Source organism: Peromyscus maniculatus, chromosome 13 (genome assembly GCF_049852395.1).
Source record: "Peromyscus maniculatus bairdii isolate BWxNUB_F1_BW_parent chromosome 13, HU_Pman_BW_mat_3.1, whole genome shotgun sequence".
In the NCBI taxonomy this organism is placed as follows: domain Eukaryota; kingdom Metazoa; phylum Chordata; class Mammalia; order Rodentia; family Cricetidae; genus Peromyscus; species Peromyscus maniculatus.
The window spans coordinates 40,316,772-40,334,673 of record NC_134864.1 but is presented as its reverse complement, the minus strand read 5'-3'; the positions used below and the strand labels follow the sequence as shown (position 1 = coordinate 40,334,673).

General features: G+C 49.7%; 1 protein-coding gene and 1 pseudogene across 2 annotated transcripts in view; one reads left to right on the top strand and one right to left on the bottom strand.

Moving 5' to 3' along the window:
- Pnkd (PNKD metallo-beta-lactamase domain containing) overlaps nt 1-17,902 on the top strand; it is an 85,199-nt gene that overhangs the window by 35,450 nt on the left and 31,847 nt on the right. The window contains exon 1 of one of the 2 annotated variants that reach the window (XM_006972199.4): nt 16,669-16,888. The exons of the other annotated variant lie outside the window; for it this stretch is intronic. Coding sequence (XP_006972261.1) covers nt 16,728-16,888 — 161 coding nt within the window. The 5' untranslated portion in view covers nt 16,669-16,727. Of the gene's footprint in view, nt 1-16,668; nt 16,889-17,902 lie in introns of those variants that run through there. 2 annotated transcript variants of the gene reach the window in all.
- LOC143268364 (proteasome activator complex subunit 1-like) lies at nt 6,020-6,738 on the bottom strand (annotated as a pseudogene).

Here is a 17,902-nt window from a genome sequence, read left to right as displayed (position 1 = left end):
CCAGGGAAGTGACATAACTTACCCAAGGTCACACAGCTAGAGAGTGACAGAGCTAGGTCTTGGAGCCAAGATTCTGACATGTGTAGCTTATAAATCCTGCTCATGGGACAAACAGGAGGAAGATGCGTGTGGCAGTTTGAATGAGAGCAGCCCCCACAGGCTCATATATTTGCATGTTTGGTTACCAGTTGATGGAACTGTTTGGGAAGGATTAGGGGGTGTGGCCTTGTTGGAGGAGGTGTGTCACTGGGGGGTGGGCTTTGAGGTTTCAAAAGCCCACGCCATTCCCAGTGTCTTTGCCTCCTACTTGCTGATAAGGACGTGAGCTCTCAGCCACTGCCTCGGCACCACGTCTGCCTGCCTGCTGCCATGCTCCCCACCATGAGAGTCGTGGACTCTAAGCTTCTGGCATTGGATCCCGATGAGCTCTTCCTTCTCTAAGTTGCCTTAGCCATGCTGTGTCTCCTCACAGCAATAGAAAAGTGACTCAGACATTTCCCAGGAAGGGGTCAGTATTAGCCATGTCTCTCGTAACTGTGACAAAATCTCTGACAAAAAGTAACTTGAGGAAGATTTATCCCGGCTCTCAGTTTGAGGGTATAGCCCATAATGGCAGGGACAGCATGGCGGAAGGAACATGGGGTCGCACTGCATGCATAACCAGGAAACAGGAAGCAGAGAGAGATGAGATGAACATTCGGACTTAGTTCTCTCTCTCTCTCTCTCTCTCTCTCTCTCTCTCTCTCTCTCTGAAACAAGGTCTCACCATGCAGCTTTGGCTGGCATGGAACTTCCTGTGTAGACCTAGGCTGGCCTCAAACTCACAATGGTTCACCTGCATTCACCTCTCCAGTGCTGGAATTAAAGGCATGGTTTACCACGCCCAGTCCTTGCTTCCTCTTTTTCTTTCTGCCTCCAGCCTCAGTTCATGGAATGGCACTTCCATCTTCTCTTAGCGCAGTGTAGACACTCCCTCACAGACTTGGCCAGAGGTTCATCTCCTAATTAATTTTCGGTCCTGTTACATTGACAAAGTCAATATTAAGCATCACAAGGACAGAGAAGAAGCAAGTAGGGTGAGATGTGAGCATGATGAGGTCAGCCTTGGACAACTAATGTGGAAAGGCCACTGGAGCATCTACGTGGTGTGGTGACCAGCGGGAAGGTGGGCACCGAGTTTGACCACTCACGAGGGGGTCCATGGACAAATCTCTTTGGAGCAAAGGGTATGTGGGCAGTGCTTGAAATCTGGGAAAGCAAGAACTGGACAGAGAAGGGTCGGCCAGGCATGGCAGCCTGCACCTGTAACCCATCCCAGATTGGGAGGCAGGGGCCATTGGTCATACGTATGAGAGGAGAGGACAAGAAGGGGATGAGGCATGCTCCCCTGCCTCAGTTGCTCCCCCGGGGGCTCAGGACAAGGACTGAATGTTGTCGAGCCGGTTTGACCTTCAAGGGACACAGCCTGTTAGGATGGAGAGGTGACAGCAATGTCCAGATGGTGAGCAGAGAGTAAAATGAAAGGGAAAAGTAGAAAGGTTTCTGTTCCAATAAAATAATCAAATGCGGGCTGGAGAGATGGCTCAGAGGTTAAGAGCACTGGCTGCTCTTCCAGAGGTCCTGAGTTCAATTTTCAGCAACCACATGGTGGCTCACATCTATAATGAGATCTGGTGCCCTCTTCTGGCTTGCAGGTGTACATGCAGGCAGAACATTGTATGCATAATAAATAAATATTTTTTAAAAATCTCAAAAAAAATAATCAAATGCATCACATTGTAGAAGGTCATAGGAGAATTTAAAGGCATAAGAACCAAAGTAAGTGATACCCAATAACGTATGGACAAAGTTTCTGCCCTAGTTTCATGTCTGTGATTGTGATAAAAAGATTTAGCTCAGTGGTAGAGCGCTTGCCTAGCAAGTGCAAGGCCCTGGGTTCAATCCTCAGCTTAAAAAAAAAAAAAGGACTATTTCAGCTGGGCAGTGGTGGCGCACGCCTTTAATCCCAGCACTCGGGAGGCAGAACCAGGCGGATCTCTGTGAGTTCGAGGCCAGCCTGGTCTACAAACAAGGTCTAGGACAGCCAGGGCTACATGGAGAAACCCTGTCTCAAACCACAACAACAAATCAAAAACAAAAAAACAAAAGCAACTTAAGGAAGAAAAGGTTTCTTTTAGTTCAGGTTTCAGGTTCCATTATTGCAGGAAAGTCAAGGCAGGAGTCATGTTCTCGGTGAGCTCTAGGCCACTGAGAGACCTTGTCTCCAAGGAGGTGGAAAGTGTTCCTGAGGATTACATTCAAGGTTTGTGTTTTCACATGCAAGCTCATGTACACACACACACACACACACACACACACACACACACACACACACACGAAAGAAACAAAAGGCAGAGGGAAACACCTGGCTAGAAACTCCAGGACTGGTTACTTCCAGACTTGGTTATTTGTTTGCAACTGACTGAGTCTGTGTAGCCCAGGCTGGACCATAATTCATAGCCCTTCTGCCTCATCCTCCCAAATGCTAGGACAACAGGTGTGAACCACTGTGCCCACCTTTCCACGAGGTCTTCAGAGATACAGGTTCTGTCTCTATTCATGGTCTGCCATCTGTAGCATTCTGGAACATCACATTGGTGGTGGTGGTGGTGGTGGTGGTGTGTGTGATGTGTTTGGGAGTCTGAATGTACATGTGGAGGTCAGAGGACAACTTTTGTGAGTCAGTTTTCTCCTTTCACCGTGGACTCCTGGGATGGAATTCAGGTTGTCAGGCTGGCCATGAAGGTGCTTGTACCAGCTCAACCATCTTGGCCATCCTGAAATATCCTCCTTTTTTTTTTTTTTTTTTAGGGGTGGAAGCCTTAGAGATCAGGGTAATAATGAGAACCACCAGCTAACCTTAACTCAGCACGCCATAGCTTCCAAAAACATAACTTCCAAAAAGAGCTACTTCCTGTCTACCCGCGCCTTTATTGCCTTGCTGTTCTGCCCTCTCATTGACTCTTAGCCCAGTCACCTCACTTCCTTGTTCCTGCCTATCTGTACAGACCTCCAGGTCTCTATGGTTTTGAGACAGGGTTTCTCTGTGTAGTTTTGGTGCCTGTCCTAGATCTCACTCTGTAAACCAGGCTGGCCTCGAACTCACAGAGATCCGCCTGGCTCTGCCTCCCGAGTGCTGGGATTAAAGGCGTGCGCCACTGCCGCCCGGCTGGAATATCCTCTTAAACTGCTATGCGACAGTACCAAAATGGCTGCTGGGGTAGGAGACATCACGAGCCGAGGACGGCATCCTGGAGCAGTAAAGGTGACTTCTTTATAGAAAGAAAAGGGACATTTGAGAAAGCAGAGCTGAGCTGGTGGTGAGCACGCATAGTCCCAGCACTCAGGAAAGGGGAGGCAGGAAGATCAGGAGTTCAGGGTCAGTCTCAGGTGCAAATCAAGAGGTCATCCTGGACCACATGAGAGCCTGTCTTAACAAACAACAAAAAGTTGCCAGTAGAAAGAGGATGCATCTCGGTGGTAGAGAGCATGCCAGGTAGGAATGAGATGCATCTCACTGGTAGAGAGATGCCTAGTAGGTCAGTTGCCTTTAGCCTACTGGCTCTGGGTGGGTTAGGACCTCGGTCAGTCGGTCTTTTCTGTGTCGAACACACAGATCGCAAGCCCAGCGCCACTTTGAGATCTTTGGCAGCAGTGAACTCTGCAGCTCTCGCGCGATTGAGCCTGTATGATAACGAGTATTCAGAGATGAGAGATGTCTAGTAGAAACGGGATGCATCTCGGTGGTAGAGAGCCTGCCTAGCATACAGAGGACCCCGGGCTTGATTAGGAACACAAGCACTGCAGCCGTATTAGATCCCTTTTATGAACAATGCAAACTTTTTAAGAAGGTCCCCATCCTATCTCTCTCTCTCTCACCCTCTCATCAGCTGTGTGACCTGGAATCACTGAATTGATCTCTCGGTATTTGATTGATAGGGTCAAGTGAGAGCCGAGGTTTTTTTTTTCTATTTAAAGTGCTGAGAACAGTGCCTGGCACATGCTGTGTGCTATATAAATATTTGCTATTATTATCTCATGGCAGGAATTGCATCATGTTCCCGGGTCTAGCCAATAGTTGGCAGTTTACCAATTGGCTTAGACTAATCAAGACCCACCCACCAGGGCTGGAGAAGAGCTAAAGGCTGAGCTGTTGAAAGGAGACTGGGCAAAATAGAAGTTAACAAGGGGAAAACGGAGAGTGGTTAGAGAAGGCCATTAATCAGCCAATAGAACCTGCATGCCCATGTTCAAACAAAAGAAAGAAAAGAAAAGCCAACCTACTTCAACATGTGAACACAGTTCTTTTGTTTCTTTTTCTTTTTTCTTTTTTTTTTTTTTTATTTTCTTTCGTTTTTTTGAGACAAGATTTCTCTGTAACAGCCCTGGCTGTCCTGGAACTCACTCTGTAGACCAGGCTAGCCTCAAACTCACAGAGATCCGCCTACCTCTGCCTCCCAAGTTCTGGGATTAAAGGTGTGCAACACCACCGCCCAGCTCGTGAACACAATTCTATTTGTGTATGTTCCACTTTTTTTTTTTTTAACTCTTTGATTTGAGATAATCTCAGGTTCACAGAATATTTTTGAAGAAGTACAGGAGATCCTGTACCTGTCACTCTCTTTTCTAAAACTTCCACATTTTTCTTAGCTATAAAATTAGCGAGAAGTCCAGGGTATTGGCACTGACCAAGTCTAGTAATTCGTGTATGGTCTGTTCCCAGTTTGAGATAGGGTCCCTTTCTCTGGCTTAGGTTCCACAGTCACACATTTCCATGACGAACATCTTTCTGAAGTTCTAAAGAGGCTTGCCTGAACCTGCAGCTGAGGAACCTCTGGGTTGATGAGAGCCACACCTCACCCTCTCCTGAACCCTGGCTGAGCCTCTGTGGCCTTCAGTCTTTACATGCCTTTCAAATTATGCCTTTGGGGAAGACCCCATCGAACAGAGTTAGTCTCTCTCTCTCTCTCTCTCTCTCTCTCTCTCTCTCTCTCTCTCTCTCTCTCTCTCTCGTTTGTTTTTCTGGGGACAGAATCTAGGACCTTGCTCATACGGAGCATATGCTCTTCCCACTGGGCCATGCCCCTAGCTTGACCTTAGAATTTTTTTCTTTCTTATTTTCTGTATCTGTATGGTATGAAGGTATGTTCACATGTATGTACAGGTGCATGTGCATGTGTGTACACATGCTGAGCCATCTCCAAAGCCCTGTTTTTAATTAATGAAATAATGTATGCATGTATGTATGTAGCACTAGAGATTGAATCTAAGGCCTTGTATGTGCTAGGCTCCACCAGTGAACTACACCCCTACCCAGCCCCCAGGGGAGTGGGCATATTGTTTTTTTGTTTGTTTGTTTTTTGTTTTTTGAGACAGGGTTTTTCTGTGTAGCTTTGCGCCTTTCCTGGGACTCACTTGGTAGCCCAGGCTGGCCTCGAACTCACAGAGATCTGCCTGGCTCTGCCTCCTACATGCTGGGATTAAAGGCGTGTGTCACCACCACCTGGCTTTTTTTTTTTTTTTTTTTTTGGTTTTGGTTTTTCAAGTCAGGGTTTCTCTGTGTAGCTTTGCGCCTTTCCTGGAGCTCACTCTGTGGCCCAGGCTGGCCTCGAACTCACAGAGATCCGCCTGGCTCTGCCTCCCGAGTGCTGGGATTAAAGGCGTGCGCCACCACTGCCTGGCTGTTGTTGTTTTATACAGGGTATAGCCTTGAACTTTGAGATCTTCCTGCCTCAGCTTCCTGGGTGTTACAATACATGCACCACTCTACTAAATTTTTGAGGGAATTTTGTTTTGTTTTTTGTTTTTGGCGAGCAACCATATATTTATTGTGTTTAAGAGGCAGAGTAAGGGAAAAACCTGGGTCCAGTTTAGAGTTCCTGGTGAAGGCAGGAAGGTCTCTATTGTGCCCATCAGAGAACGAGAGAGGGGGCACAATAGATCATTCCCTTTGTTTCTCCATGGAGCTTCTCGAAGTTCTTCAGGCTGATGTCATATAACACAGCATAATCATTATGGATCTCCATGACCATCAGCCAGATGTCCTGGTCCTCTATCTCATCCAGCTCATGCACCAGCGGCTGATAATCACCCACGTGGGGCTGTTTGGCTGTCTTGATCGCTGCCATTACCCCTCTCTGAGAAGTACTTCGAGATTTGAGTATGGAAGCCCTCCAGCTTGTATGAAGGCTGGTCATCAGCTCAAAACACCTTCTCCTGGACAGCCACTCCAAAATGATTCCCATCCTCTCTCCGAGGTAGCTGTAGTTACAAACCAGGTAGTGACCGGATTGAGTTGCTCGATGGCATCCTTGATCTCAGGCTGTAGGGGCTGCAGGGGGACCACAATCTTCTCACTGCAGTTCCCTGGGCCACAGGGAGGACCTTTGTCTTCATCTTCCCCTTTCTTCCCATCCTTCTCTTCTTCCTCCTCTTTCTCCTTGATTGGATCAGGTACTGGGATGTCCAATGGAGCCTTCAGATTGCTCAGATTGGCTTCATTGAGAGCTGGCTCCTTGAAGAATGCATCCAGCTCTGAGATCTTCTTGGGAAAATAGCGCCCAAGCAAGTTTTCTGTCTGTATGAGGAGGTGGAGGAGGATGAGATCATAATCAAATGTAGCCTTTCCTTGCTACACAGGTCTTCACAATACATGTCCACATTGGCTTAGGCTTCAGGGTGGACCCTCAGTGTGGCCATGGTCAGAGTGGCGGGGGGCGAGGTGGGGGGCTGAGCGCCACATGAGGAGCCTAGAGTGGGCAGCAGGAAGCTTGAGGGAAGTTTGAATTTGAATTTGCTCCTAGAGTGAGAAAGTGGTGGCCATGAGTACCACTGTTCAAACATATGAGCGGGAGAGTCATGGCACTCCTCTGAGGAGTCCAGTGTAAGCAGCCCACGTGGAGAGGGCTGAGTGGTCACAGAACCGGTGTTCTCGAAGGACAATTGCCAAAGGCAAAGGAAATGAAGTTGGGGCCCGAGGTTCAGAAGGACAGTGTGTTTTGTTTTGTTTTTTTTTTTTCTCGGAGCTGAGGACCGAACCCAGGGCCTTGCGCTTGCTAGGCCAGTGCTCTACCACTGAGCTAAATCCCGAACCCCCAGAAGGACAGTTGTGGGTGGTGAGAACTGTGGAGGGAGTACTGGAGCTCAACACTGCCCGGTACCTGCTGAGGTCACTGAGAGGAGACAGGACAAGACTCGTGAGAACTGTGCTTTGATCCAGAGAGCCAGCAGTCTGAGAGGTTAGCAGATTAACATCCTGGAAACCTGTCATCCTTACATCCCAGCCAGCAGATGCCATAGAGAGAAGGAATGTGGTTGAGTTTTTCTTGTGTTGTGTTGTTTGTTGTTTTATCAGCTTGACACACACTAGGGTCATCTAAGAAGAGGAGCCCTCAAGTGAGAAAATGCCTCATCAGATTTCCTTATAGGCAGGTCTATACGGCTTTTTCTTTTTTTTATTTTGTTTTTGTTTTTGTTTTTTTTTCCAGACAGGGTTTCTCTGTGTAGTTTTGGTGCCTGTCCTGGATCTCACTCTGTAGGCCAGGCTGGGCTTGAACTCACAGAGATCCGCCTGGCTCTGCCTCCAAGTGCTGGGATTAAAGGTGTGTGCCACTACCACCTGGCTATAAGGCATTTTCTTTTCTTTTTTATTTAACTTTATTTTATGTGCATTGGTGTAAAGGTGTCAGATCCCCTGGAGCTAGACTTACAGACAGTTGTGAGCTGCCATGTAGTTGCTGGAAATTGAACCCTGGTCCTTTGGAGAACAGCCAGTGCTCTTAATTGCTGAGCCATCTCTCCAGCCCCCCATTTTCTTGATTAATAATTGACATGGGAGGGCCCAGCCCACTCTAGGTAATGCCACCCCAGGGCTGATGGCCCAGGCCAGGTATAAGGAAGCAGGTTGAACAAGCTATGGGGAGCAAGCCAGGAAGCAGTCCTCCTTTACACCTTCTGCTTCAAGTTCCTGTCTTGAGGTCCTGCCCTGACCTCCTTCAGTGATGGACTATATATAAGTGATAAGATGAAATAAATCCTCTCGTCCCCATGTTGCTTCCGATCATGATGTTTACGGCAACAATAGAACGCTAACCAGGACAAAGGCAGCCAGTCCGTCAGTCATTCTCTAGCTCACTGCTTCCCCTCGGGTCAGGTGGCTAACCCTGTTTTTTTTTTTTTTTTTTGGTTTTTCGAGACAGGGTTTCTCTGTGTAGCTTTGTGCCTTTCCTGGAACTCACTTGGTAGCCCAGGCTGGCCTCGAACTCACAGAGATCCGCCTGGCTCTGCCTCCCGAGTGCTGGGATTAAAGGCGTGCGCCACCACTGCCCGGCTGCTAACCCTGTTTTTGAGGCCCATGATATCTGTACTTCTCTCCTTATCATCCCCTTCACACTTCCCTCATTCTGTGCGTGTTTGGGCGCAGGCGCTGGAATCTCGGCGTCCCATTAGCTCCTGCTGGTATCAACCTTGTACTCCTCCAGGGGCATCTGGGCTGGGAGGGGATGAACTCAGAATGAGCAAACCATTAATAGAGTGATGTGCTAAACTGGGAATGACAGGCACATGCTGATGCTTTTGTATGATATGGGGTATGAGTGTGTCTTTCTAATACGGAATACAAAATGCCCTTATCAAGATGGGATCGCAGCAAGATGCAAGTACCACTCAACACTGATATTGGGGTTCCAATGAGGTATGACTCAAAGTGGTCCTGGTTTGCAGGAGACAGCATTTTCCTATACCATGCCATGGGAAGCAGGAAACTAGGTTTGTACCTGTGGGTCAGGAAGCTGATAGGCTAAGGCTGAATGGAATAGGGGTGGGTGTTTCTGACTAGGTGTCTGTACCAAGTTTAGTATTAGCATGGCATCTGAACCCCAGACCAGATAAGGAGGGTGTGGGTGTGGCTCAGCGGCAGAGTGCTGCTTACCAAGTACCGGGTTTTGGATTCCAGTTCTGAAAAACAAACAAACAAACAAACAAACAACAACAAATCGTTGGGAGGGAAGAAATACAGTCTGAAAAGTGGCTTGAAGGGCTGGGAGGGATTGGAGGAGCTGAGGAGCTGGAGGACGTTGTACTGGGATGAGGGACCAGGGAAGAGGACACCAGAGTTGAGGTCTTCGGAGTCAGAGTGGTCCAGATCAATGAAAGTCATGACCTATGAGCAGGAAACTTTGGAATTGAGGTCAGGTACGGAGGCTAAGGCTGAGTTCTGGATCACCAGTGCAAAATACCGGGTGCTGGGCCCAGTAGACCTACTATGTGTGAATGCCAGTGACAGAAGGTGGCAGCAGTCTGCGTTTTTTTCAGCACCCAGAATGGATCATAGGCTCCCTATCGCTCCAGAACTGCTGAGTTAAGATGCTAAATGAGCCATATAGTTGGTGACTTAGGGGCAGAAACCAAACAAAAAGAATAAAATAGATGCTTAAAAGCCAGGTCTGATGGTGCACACCTGTAGTCCCAGCTGCTCAGAAGGCTGAGGCAGGAGAATAGTTCGAGTTCAGCAGTTCTGGCCTTAGTGTGTTTTCCCGACTAGGTGTCTGTACCAAGTTTAGTATTAGCATGGTGGTCTGCTGGCATCTGGACCATCAGCTTGCCTAAGAAGGGGTGAATGGAACCAGCTTGGAAAGGGAGCAAGTCAAAACCTTTGTGCTGATCAGGAATAGTACAGCCATACCCAACTGGGAGATAGGAAAAGGCAGAAGGTTCCCCTGCAGAAGTCAGGTCAGTGAATGGACAGGAAAGAATAGGAAACACGCAGCAGACTATGTCAAGACAGGGCAGGTGAGACGCGGCAGGGAAGTCTCTCCAAGCCAACCACGTTTCCAGAATATGCAGCACACTGGCTCAGAGGGAAGGTCCCTATGGGCACAGTGAGCTCTTGATGATGAGGTGGCAGTGGGACTGGCCAGAGTGTCCAGCCACCACTTCTGCAAAATCGACTTTGCCACCTGGTCCAATAAGATACTGTGGTGGTTTGAAAGAAAACGGCCCCCACAGGGAGTGGCTTTATTAGGAGGCGTGGCTTTATTAGGAGGCGTGGCCTTGTTGGAGGAAGTGTGTCGCTGTGGGGGCGGGCTTTGAGCTCTCCTTTGTTCAGGTTTCCCTCAGTGTGACAGTCAGTTGACTTCCTCTTGCCTGAAAGATGTAGCACTCTCAGCTCTGGCACCTCCTTACCTGCACACCGCCATGCTCCCCATCATGATGATAATGGACTGAACCTCTGAAACTGTAAGCGAGCCCCCTCAATGAAATATTTTCTTTAAAAGAGTTGCCGTGATTGCCGGGCGGTGGTGGCGCATGCCTTGAATCCCAGCACTCGGGAGGCAGAGGCAGGCGGATCTCTGTGAGTTCGAGGCCAGCCCTGTCTCAAAAAACAAAACAAAACAAAACAAAAAAAAAAGAGTTGCCGTGGTCATGGTTTCTCTTCACAGCAATGAAAACCCCAAACTTAGACAAATATTCTTTTGTTTTGTTTTTGAGATGGGGTTTCTCTATGCAACTCTAGCTGTCCTGGAGCTCACTCTTGTAGACCAGGCTGGCCTCAAACTCAGAGATCTGCCTCTGCCTCCTTGAGTGCTGGGATGAAAGGGTGTGCTGCTGTGCCCGCTGATCTCTCTCTATTCTTCAACATTGAAACGGCCGCATCTACTTTAGCTCTCCATGATGGTGTTATCGACGTCATCATTATTATGATCATCACAAAACCATGGTATCCTGTAAGTCAGCTGTGCAGCAGGCACCCAGCTTGAGCCGTAATGCAAAGGTAAAGTCAGGCTGCCTTTCCAAGGGACACAGCTTTGGCTGGCCACTGGAATAAGGAATGGATGTGAGAACATCTGCCTCTACCCCTGGAGCCTGGAAGAAAGGTTGCCTTTGGGGTGTGTGTGTGTGTGTGTGTGTGTGTGTTATTTTTTTCTTTTTCTTTTTTTTTAAATTTTATTTATTTTATTTTACAATACCATTCAGTTCTACATATCAGCCACGGGTTCCCCTGTTCTCCCCCCTCCCACTCCCTCCCCTTCCCCCCAGCCTCCCCCCCATTCCCACCTCCTCCAGGGCAAAGCCTCCCCCCCCCCCCAGGACTGTGATCAACCTGGTAGACTCAGTCCAGGCAGGTCGAGTCCCTTCCTCCCAGACTGAGCCAAGTGTCCCTGCATAAGTTCCAGGTTTCAAACAGCCAACTCATGCAATGAGCACAGGACCCGGTCCCACTGCCTAGTTGCCTCCCAAACTGATCAAGCCAATCAACTGTCACACCTATTCAGAGGGCCTGATCCAGCTGGGGGCCCCTCAGCCTTTGGTTCATAGTTCATGTGTTTCCATTCATTTGGCTATTTTTTTTCAATAATTGAGTAAAACCGAAATTTATTATAAGCCACAGTTGTCCTAGGGACCTCCATGCTATATATATAGCCTCCATGGTTCTATGGGTTGTGGTCTGATTGTTCTTTATTTTATATCTAGAATCCACTTATGAGTGAGTACATATCATGACTGTCTTTCTGGGTTTGGGTTACCTCACTCAGGATGATTTTTTCTAGTTCCATCCATTTGCCTCCAATTTCATGCTGAGACAGGGTCTTGCTCTGTAGACTGACTAGCTTTGAATTCACAGCTAGCCTGTGAGTTCACAATCCTGCTTCAGACTTACTAGTGCCGGAATTACAGGGGTTACCATGCCTAGCTGTCTTCGGTTGTTGCTGTTTGGGGCATGCATTTGTTTGCTTTTGAGACAGGGTCTCACTATGTAGCCCAGGCTGGCCTTGAACTCAAGAACCTCTTGCCTCAGCCTTTCTGTTGCTGAACTTACAGGCGTGCACCATCACACATGGCTGTGCTTTCGATTATTAATGGGCCTCTCTTGGAGAGTCACAGAGGCAAACTTCAGCCTTGGCAGTACCTCTGCGCTGCTCAAGGAGGAAGGATTGTGTGGCCGAAGGCCCGTGTTGTGAGTGCCTCAGAGACAGCTCTCCTGCAGCTTCCTGATGTGGATTGTTCTGCATGGGAGACAACTGTCCGGCACGGACCAAACCTACTGGTCAGGACAGGAGAGTTCCGGTCTCCTGACTGTCACAGTGCTCTGCAGCAATAAATTGTCATTCAGCCATTATTTGCTTCTATCATTCATTCATTCACTCACTCATTCAGCAAATGCTTAACTTAGTGCTTTCTCTGGGCCAGCATTGTACATACCACCAACTCATGGGACTTAAGTTCCAATGGGCATGACAGTGGGAATCACAAGACCATTTCCAAGTGTGAAAAGTGCTTTGAAGGTGAAGGAAATAGATGAATAGTTATCTTAGTTACTCTTCTATTGCTGTGAAGAGACACCAGGACCAAGGCAACTTACAGAAAGAAAGCATTTATCTTTTTTTTTTTAATATTTATTTATTTATTATGTAAACAGTGTTCTGCCTGCATGTATGCCTGCAGACCAGAAGAGGGCGCCAGATCTCATTACAGACGGTTGTGAGCCACCATGTGGTTGCTGGGAGTTGAACTCAGGACCTCTGGAAGAACAGCCAGTGCTCTTAACCTCTGAGTCATCTCTCCAGCCACGAAAGCGTTTATCTTACAGTTTCAGAGGGTCAGTCCATGATCATCATGGTGGAGAGCATGGCAGCAGGCAGGCAGGCATGGGGCTGGAGCAGTAGCTGAGAGCTTAGGAGTTGAAACAACAACCATGAGGTGGAGAGAGGAGAGAGAGAGAGAGAGAGAGAGAGAGAGAGAGAGAGAGAGAGAGAGAGAGAGAACACTAACTGTGGGTGGTGTGGGCTTTTGAATCCTCAAAGCCGACCCCAGTGACACCCCTCCTCCAACAAGGCCACACCTCCTAATCCTTCCCAAACAGTACCACCAGCTGGGGGCCAAACATTCATACATATGAGCCTATGGGGATCATTCTCATTGGAACCACCACAATAAAATAAGTGGTATAATAGAGTGTTGGGGGCCAGCAGAGGCCTCTGGGAGGACCTACTATTGTTCTGCACACCTTACACCCTAATAGTGAGTTTACATTTGTAGATGCCCCATTCTCAGGCTTTGTTACTGTCATCTTGGGGCATACAAGTCTTTGTGGGGGACTTGTCCTAGGCATTGCAGGACTTCATCAGGACCTGAAGCATCTACTTCTAGATGCTATAGCATCCTCTCCACCCAGGTATAGTTGGGAGCCCTGGTAGATGGGATGTAGCCACCCCTCTGCTCAAGATGTGGATTACTTCTCAGCTTCCAAATGGAAGGAGTGCATGCAAAAGGCCTGTCTTGGTTTCTTTTTCTGTCGCTGTAAGATGGCCCAAGAAAAGCAACTCAAGGGAGAAAGGTTTTATTTTGGTTCCGAGACAAGATCTCAACTATGTAGCTCTGACTTGGCCTGGAAGTCACTATAGAGAACAAGCTGTCCTCGAACTCACAGAGACCTGCCTGTCTCTACCTTCTGAGGGATGGGATCAAAACAGTGTACCACCATGCTGAGTCTAAAAAGGAGGGGTGTCATTTTAACTCACAGTTGAAGAGAACATGCCATCGTGGCAAGGGAGTTAAGATCGCAGAAACCTGCAAGCAGCTGGTCATATTGCATCCATAGCCAGGAAGCAGAGGATGATGAACACCTGTTCTCCTTTTTCTACAGTTAGGATTAAAGCCCGGGGAATGATGCCACCCACCCACATGTGCCCGGAGAGGTCAGGTCATCTCACCTCAATTAACCTAATGAAAACAATCCCCCACAGGCAAAGAGGTCCACCTCCCAGGTGGTTCCAGAACTCACCGAGTTGACAACAGAGATTGACTTCATAGGGTCTGAGGTGGTAATGACCTTGGTACATTTGAGGGCCCAAGGAGCTGTTCCAAAGTGATGGGGGGAAGAATGCCATTGGAGGAGGCTGAAGACAGGCTCAGCTATCGAACAGAGGCCCTGTGGGCTGTGATGGGACTTTGACATTTCAAAGAACATTTAGTAAGTATTTAATATGTATGTGGCACCATGCCAGACGCTGGCAAGCTGCAGATGAATACATTAAATTATAGTTTCCCCTCTGAAGAAGGATAGAGAGGCCTGAGAGTACAGCCTGACAGAGTCAGCAAGTGGAAAGGTCTGGCATTAGTATCGTACTGAAGGGCACTTGTATGCACAAGTGTGTGCTTGTTCAGGAAAGCACGTGAGATCGGAGTCTATGGAACAAAGAATGAATGGAACTCCAGGCAGAAAACATAGTGCATACGAAAGCATGGGAGCGCAAAACAATATGGTGAGTTCTAGAAACCACGAGTAGCTAGACATGGCAGGGCCGAATGCAGGAGAGGCGTGAACAGCATCTAGCTTGCTAGAACAGCAGATTCTCATGGGCAGGAGAGAGAACTACAGCCGATTGGGAGCAATCATGGAATATCTTCCAAAATAGTCCAGAGTGGGAGAGGATGGCTCCCGGAGCCTGCATGAGTTTGCACAGCCATTCCCCTTCACTCCCTAATCCCAGCCTTGCCTCGATTCCAAGGACTCCATAAACAGCGTCTTGAGTTTATTATCTACGAATTCGTTAATGAGTGTATGCGGGGAGGGGCTGTGTGTGCAAGCGCCCGGAGGTTTAAGATTCTGTTGTTTGTATTTTCTGCAGGCCATGCCTGAGTCTGCAATTCCTGTTTTAGATTACAGGGACTGTGTTTTATTTTCTCCATGTAAGACGGCCTCACAGCACCTTCCCTGCAGCAGGGTATGTTCACAATGACCCGCAGCCCTTCAGGTTTTGCATGCACAGACACAGAGACACAAACTCTGCCGAACTGGACAGGCCTTCTGTGAATCTGCTTCTTGGTCTTCATCTCACCCCAGCCCTTGGCAGCATCAACTCTTCCTGGGCTAGAACCGCAGGCTAGAGACAGGGAGGGCGTGTCTGCAGGCTACAGGTTGCGTCCCTCACTCAAGACGGCCCAACAAAAAAGAAACTCTGGCCGGGCAGTGATGGCGCACTCCTTTAATCCCAGCACTTGGAGGCAGAGGCAGGCGGATCTCTGTGAGTTCGAGGCCAGCCTGGTCTACAGAGTGAGTTCCAGGAAAGGCGCAAAGCTACACAGAGAAACCCTGTCTCAAAAAACAAAACAAAACAAAAAAACAAAAAAGAAACTCCGACTGCCTGGGGCTTCCAAGTTAAAGCAGCGTTTGGGTGAATTACAACATGGTTTGGTAACCATTTAACCCACCCAGGTGAAGGAGGCTGAAGAACAGAACAGTACACAGGAACCCCCAGTTGCACAGTGGGCACTGGGGACCGACTCCCACAGAGGGCGCGATGGAAAACGTGATGTGGGGTCTGGTTATCTGGGGCTGTCAGGCTGAGCACAGGAAGCAGGGAGGAAAACAGAGTATTGCCTCACCTGCTTCCCTCTGCCTGTCTCCCAGTGGGAGTGATGGGGAGCTTGATGGGGGAGCTTTGCAGCATTTCCTTCCCTTCCTGCAGAGGGCTGGAGGGCTAGGCAGGACCGAATCCAGACAGCCCAGCCCTGGCTCCAGCCTCCATATATACATTACACCACACTGGCTCCTCACGCCCACCTCCACCCCGCTGACCAGAACAGCTTCTAGAAGTCATTAGGCAGGCAGTCGGAACAGGGTGAGGAGACATGGATGTGGAAATCAGGTCGGGCATGGACCTGAGGATGTCTGGACCTGGCTCTGCCAGCCATGGCTGCATAACCTTGATGAAGTCTCTGTGGACTGTGGACCTCTTCATCTCTGAGACACGGGTGAAGTGCCACGTGCCCTCCCCATCTCAGCGTGTCCTCTGTGCCCCGTATCATTGATTCCCCCTTTGCTTCCTTGTCAGCCCCACAGTTTCTCATCACATCTCTCTACATGTTTGCGAGCACACACGCACATACATATACATACAATTATTTGTCTGCCGACTTAGTCTCGTCACCGTATTCCATAGAGCGGGCTCCAGGAATGCTCCCATCCTCCATGTTGGGCACTAAACCCAGGGTCTGGCACATGCTACCCCGCCAAACTACTGCCCAGCCTGGATACTGGGTATTTGTGTGGGTGGGCTCAAGCACCATGGTACTTCTGGGAAGGTTAGCGGACAACTGGGGGGCGTGGTTCTCTCTTTTCAAGTGGGTCCAAGGGTTCCAACTCAGGTCGTCAGGTTTGGCAGCAAGTGTCTTTATCCGTTGACCCATCTCTGACCTCTATGTGCCTCAAAGCCTGGCACAATGCCTTTAATTTAGTGTATGAATAAATGAACGGAAGAAGATGCAATGAACTCCCGGGTTCCTTCCAGTTAAGGAGTCTAACGTTTCTCATCACCAGGAGGACCACACCAAGGTCCTCTCCCAGAGTCCCCTGCAAGGGAAGAGGGCGGTCTGGCTTGTGTCCTCTCGCAGGATTCTTAGCCACTGTGGACCCTGATTAGCACACGGGTTAAGCCGGCTCGAGCTCCGCCTCCAGACTCACCAGATAGGGGAGGATCCCGTCTGTCTTTAAGCTAGGGATTTGCAGCGCGTGCCAGGCCACGGCTGGCGAGGGGGCGGGTCACAATGAGAAGTAATGGGAGGAGCCAAGTGTCCGCGCCCCCTAGCGCGCAGGTGCCGGGAGTCCCGCCTCTCCGCGCCTGGGGGCCGGGGCGGGGACCGTCGCCTAGCAACGCTCAGCCCCGCCCCCGGTCCCGGCCCCCAGCATGGCTTGGCAGAGCTGGCCCGCGCCCTGGCTGTGGGTCTCCGGCTGCGGGCTTCTCTTCTTCGCCTTCGTGCTGCTCCTGAGTCCCCGCGGCTGCCAAGCGCGGCGGGGCTTCCACGGCCTGCTCATGACGCGCAGCCAGCGGCTGCTCTTCCGAATCGGGTTAGTGCCCCGGCTCCCTCCGATCCGTGCAAGGCTCGGGAAGGCGGGCACGCTGGGAGAGGGGATGCGGAAGGGACACCGGGGGTTCTAGGGTGGCTTGGACTAGGCGGTCCTAAACCGGAGCAGAAGGATAGAGAAACGGGCAGGAGAAGCCCCTGAGTTCGTGCTGAGTGAGGGAAGGAAAGAGTTGGAGGACTCAAGAATTGGGATGGGCCGGGTGGGAAGAGCGGATTAGGGGCGCAGATAAGTGTAGGCAGGGTAGGAGAAAGCGCCAAGTAAGACGCTGGAGCCTAAGGAGCCGGAAAAGCGGGGAGTGCGGGACCTGGTGCAGGAAGAGCGCGCACCTGGCCGCAGGGCAGAGGTCAGCAGACAGGGCTCCCTGGCAGGTTCAAGGGTAAAAGCATGCCCCGGACGTCTAACTTTCCTCCGTGTGCCCTGTCCTGCCTATCACCCAACTCTCCACAACTCTAGGTAGATTGTTCTGTCCCTTGCAAAGTTCAACTCTGTAGGTCAATCTGGCCCTTGCCTCTGCCTCTCACTACCGGGCCCCCAAAGCCCTCGGCTGTGAAATTTGACCCAACTGCCAGCCACGGACCTCCAGTGACTTTTCCCAGCCAACTCTCCTCCTTCTCTTTGTCCCTTCCTTTAAGGGGCCCTGGCAAAAGTGATAACAATCATCACTGTTCCGCAGCAATCAGCAGCAGGGAAGAACCCCCCCCCCCAAGACAAGCTTCCGAGGGTCTGTCTATCGGGCAGGACCTCAAACCGCAATTTAGGGACAGTGATGTCAGGATGGGAACCGAGGCCTGTGGCCAGATTGCTGGGAGGGCCTAAGCTTGGGAATTGCAGAGCTTCAGAGAAGACATTGTGCAATTCACCCTTCCTCCCTCCTCAGACCACCTCGGCTACTCCCCAAAACTTCAGGCCCAGAGCTCCATTCACAGTCTCCAAAATAGAGCTATAAAAGCCCCGGAGGCTGAAGAACAGAGTCTAGATAGTGCTCAAACCAATACT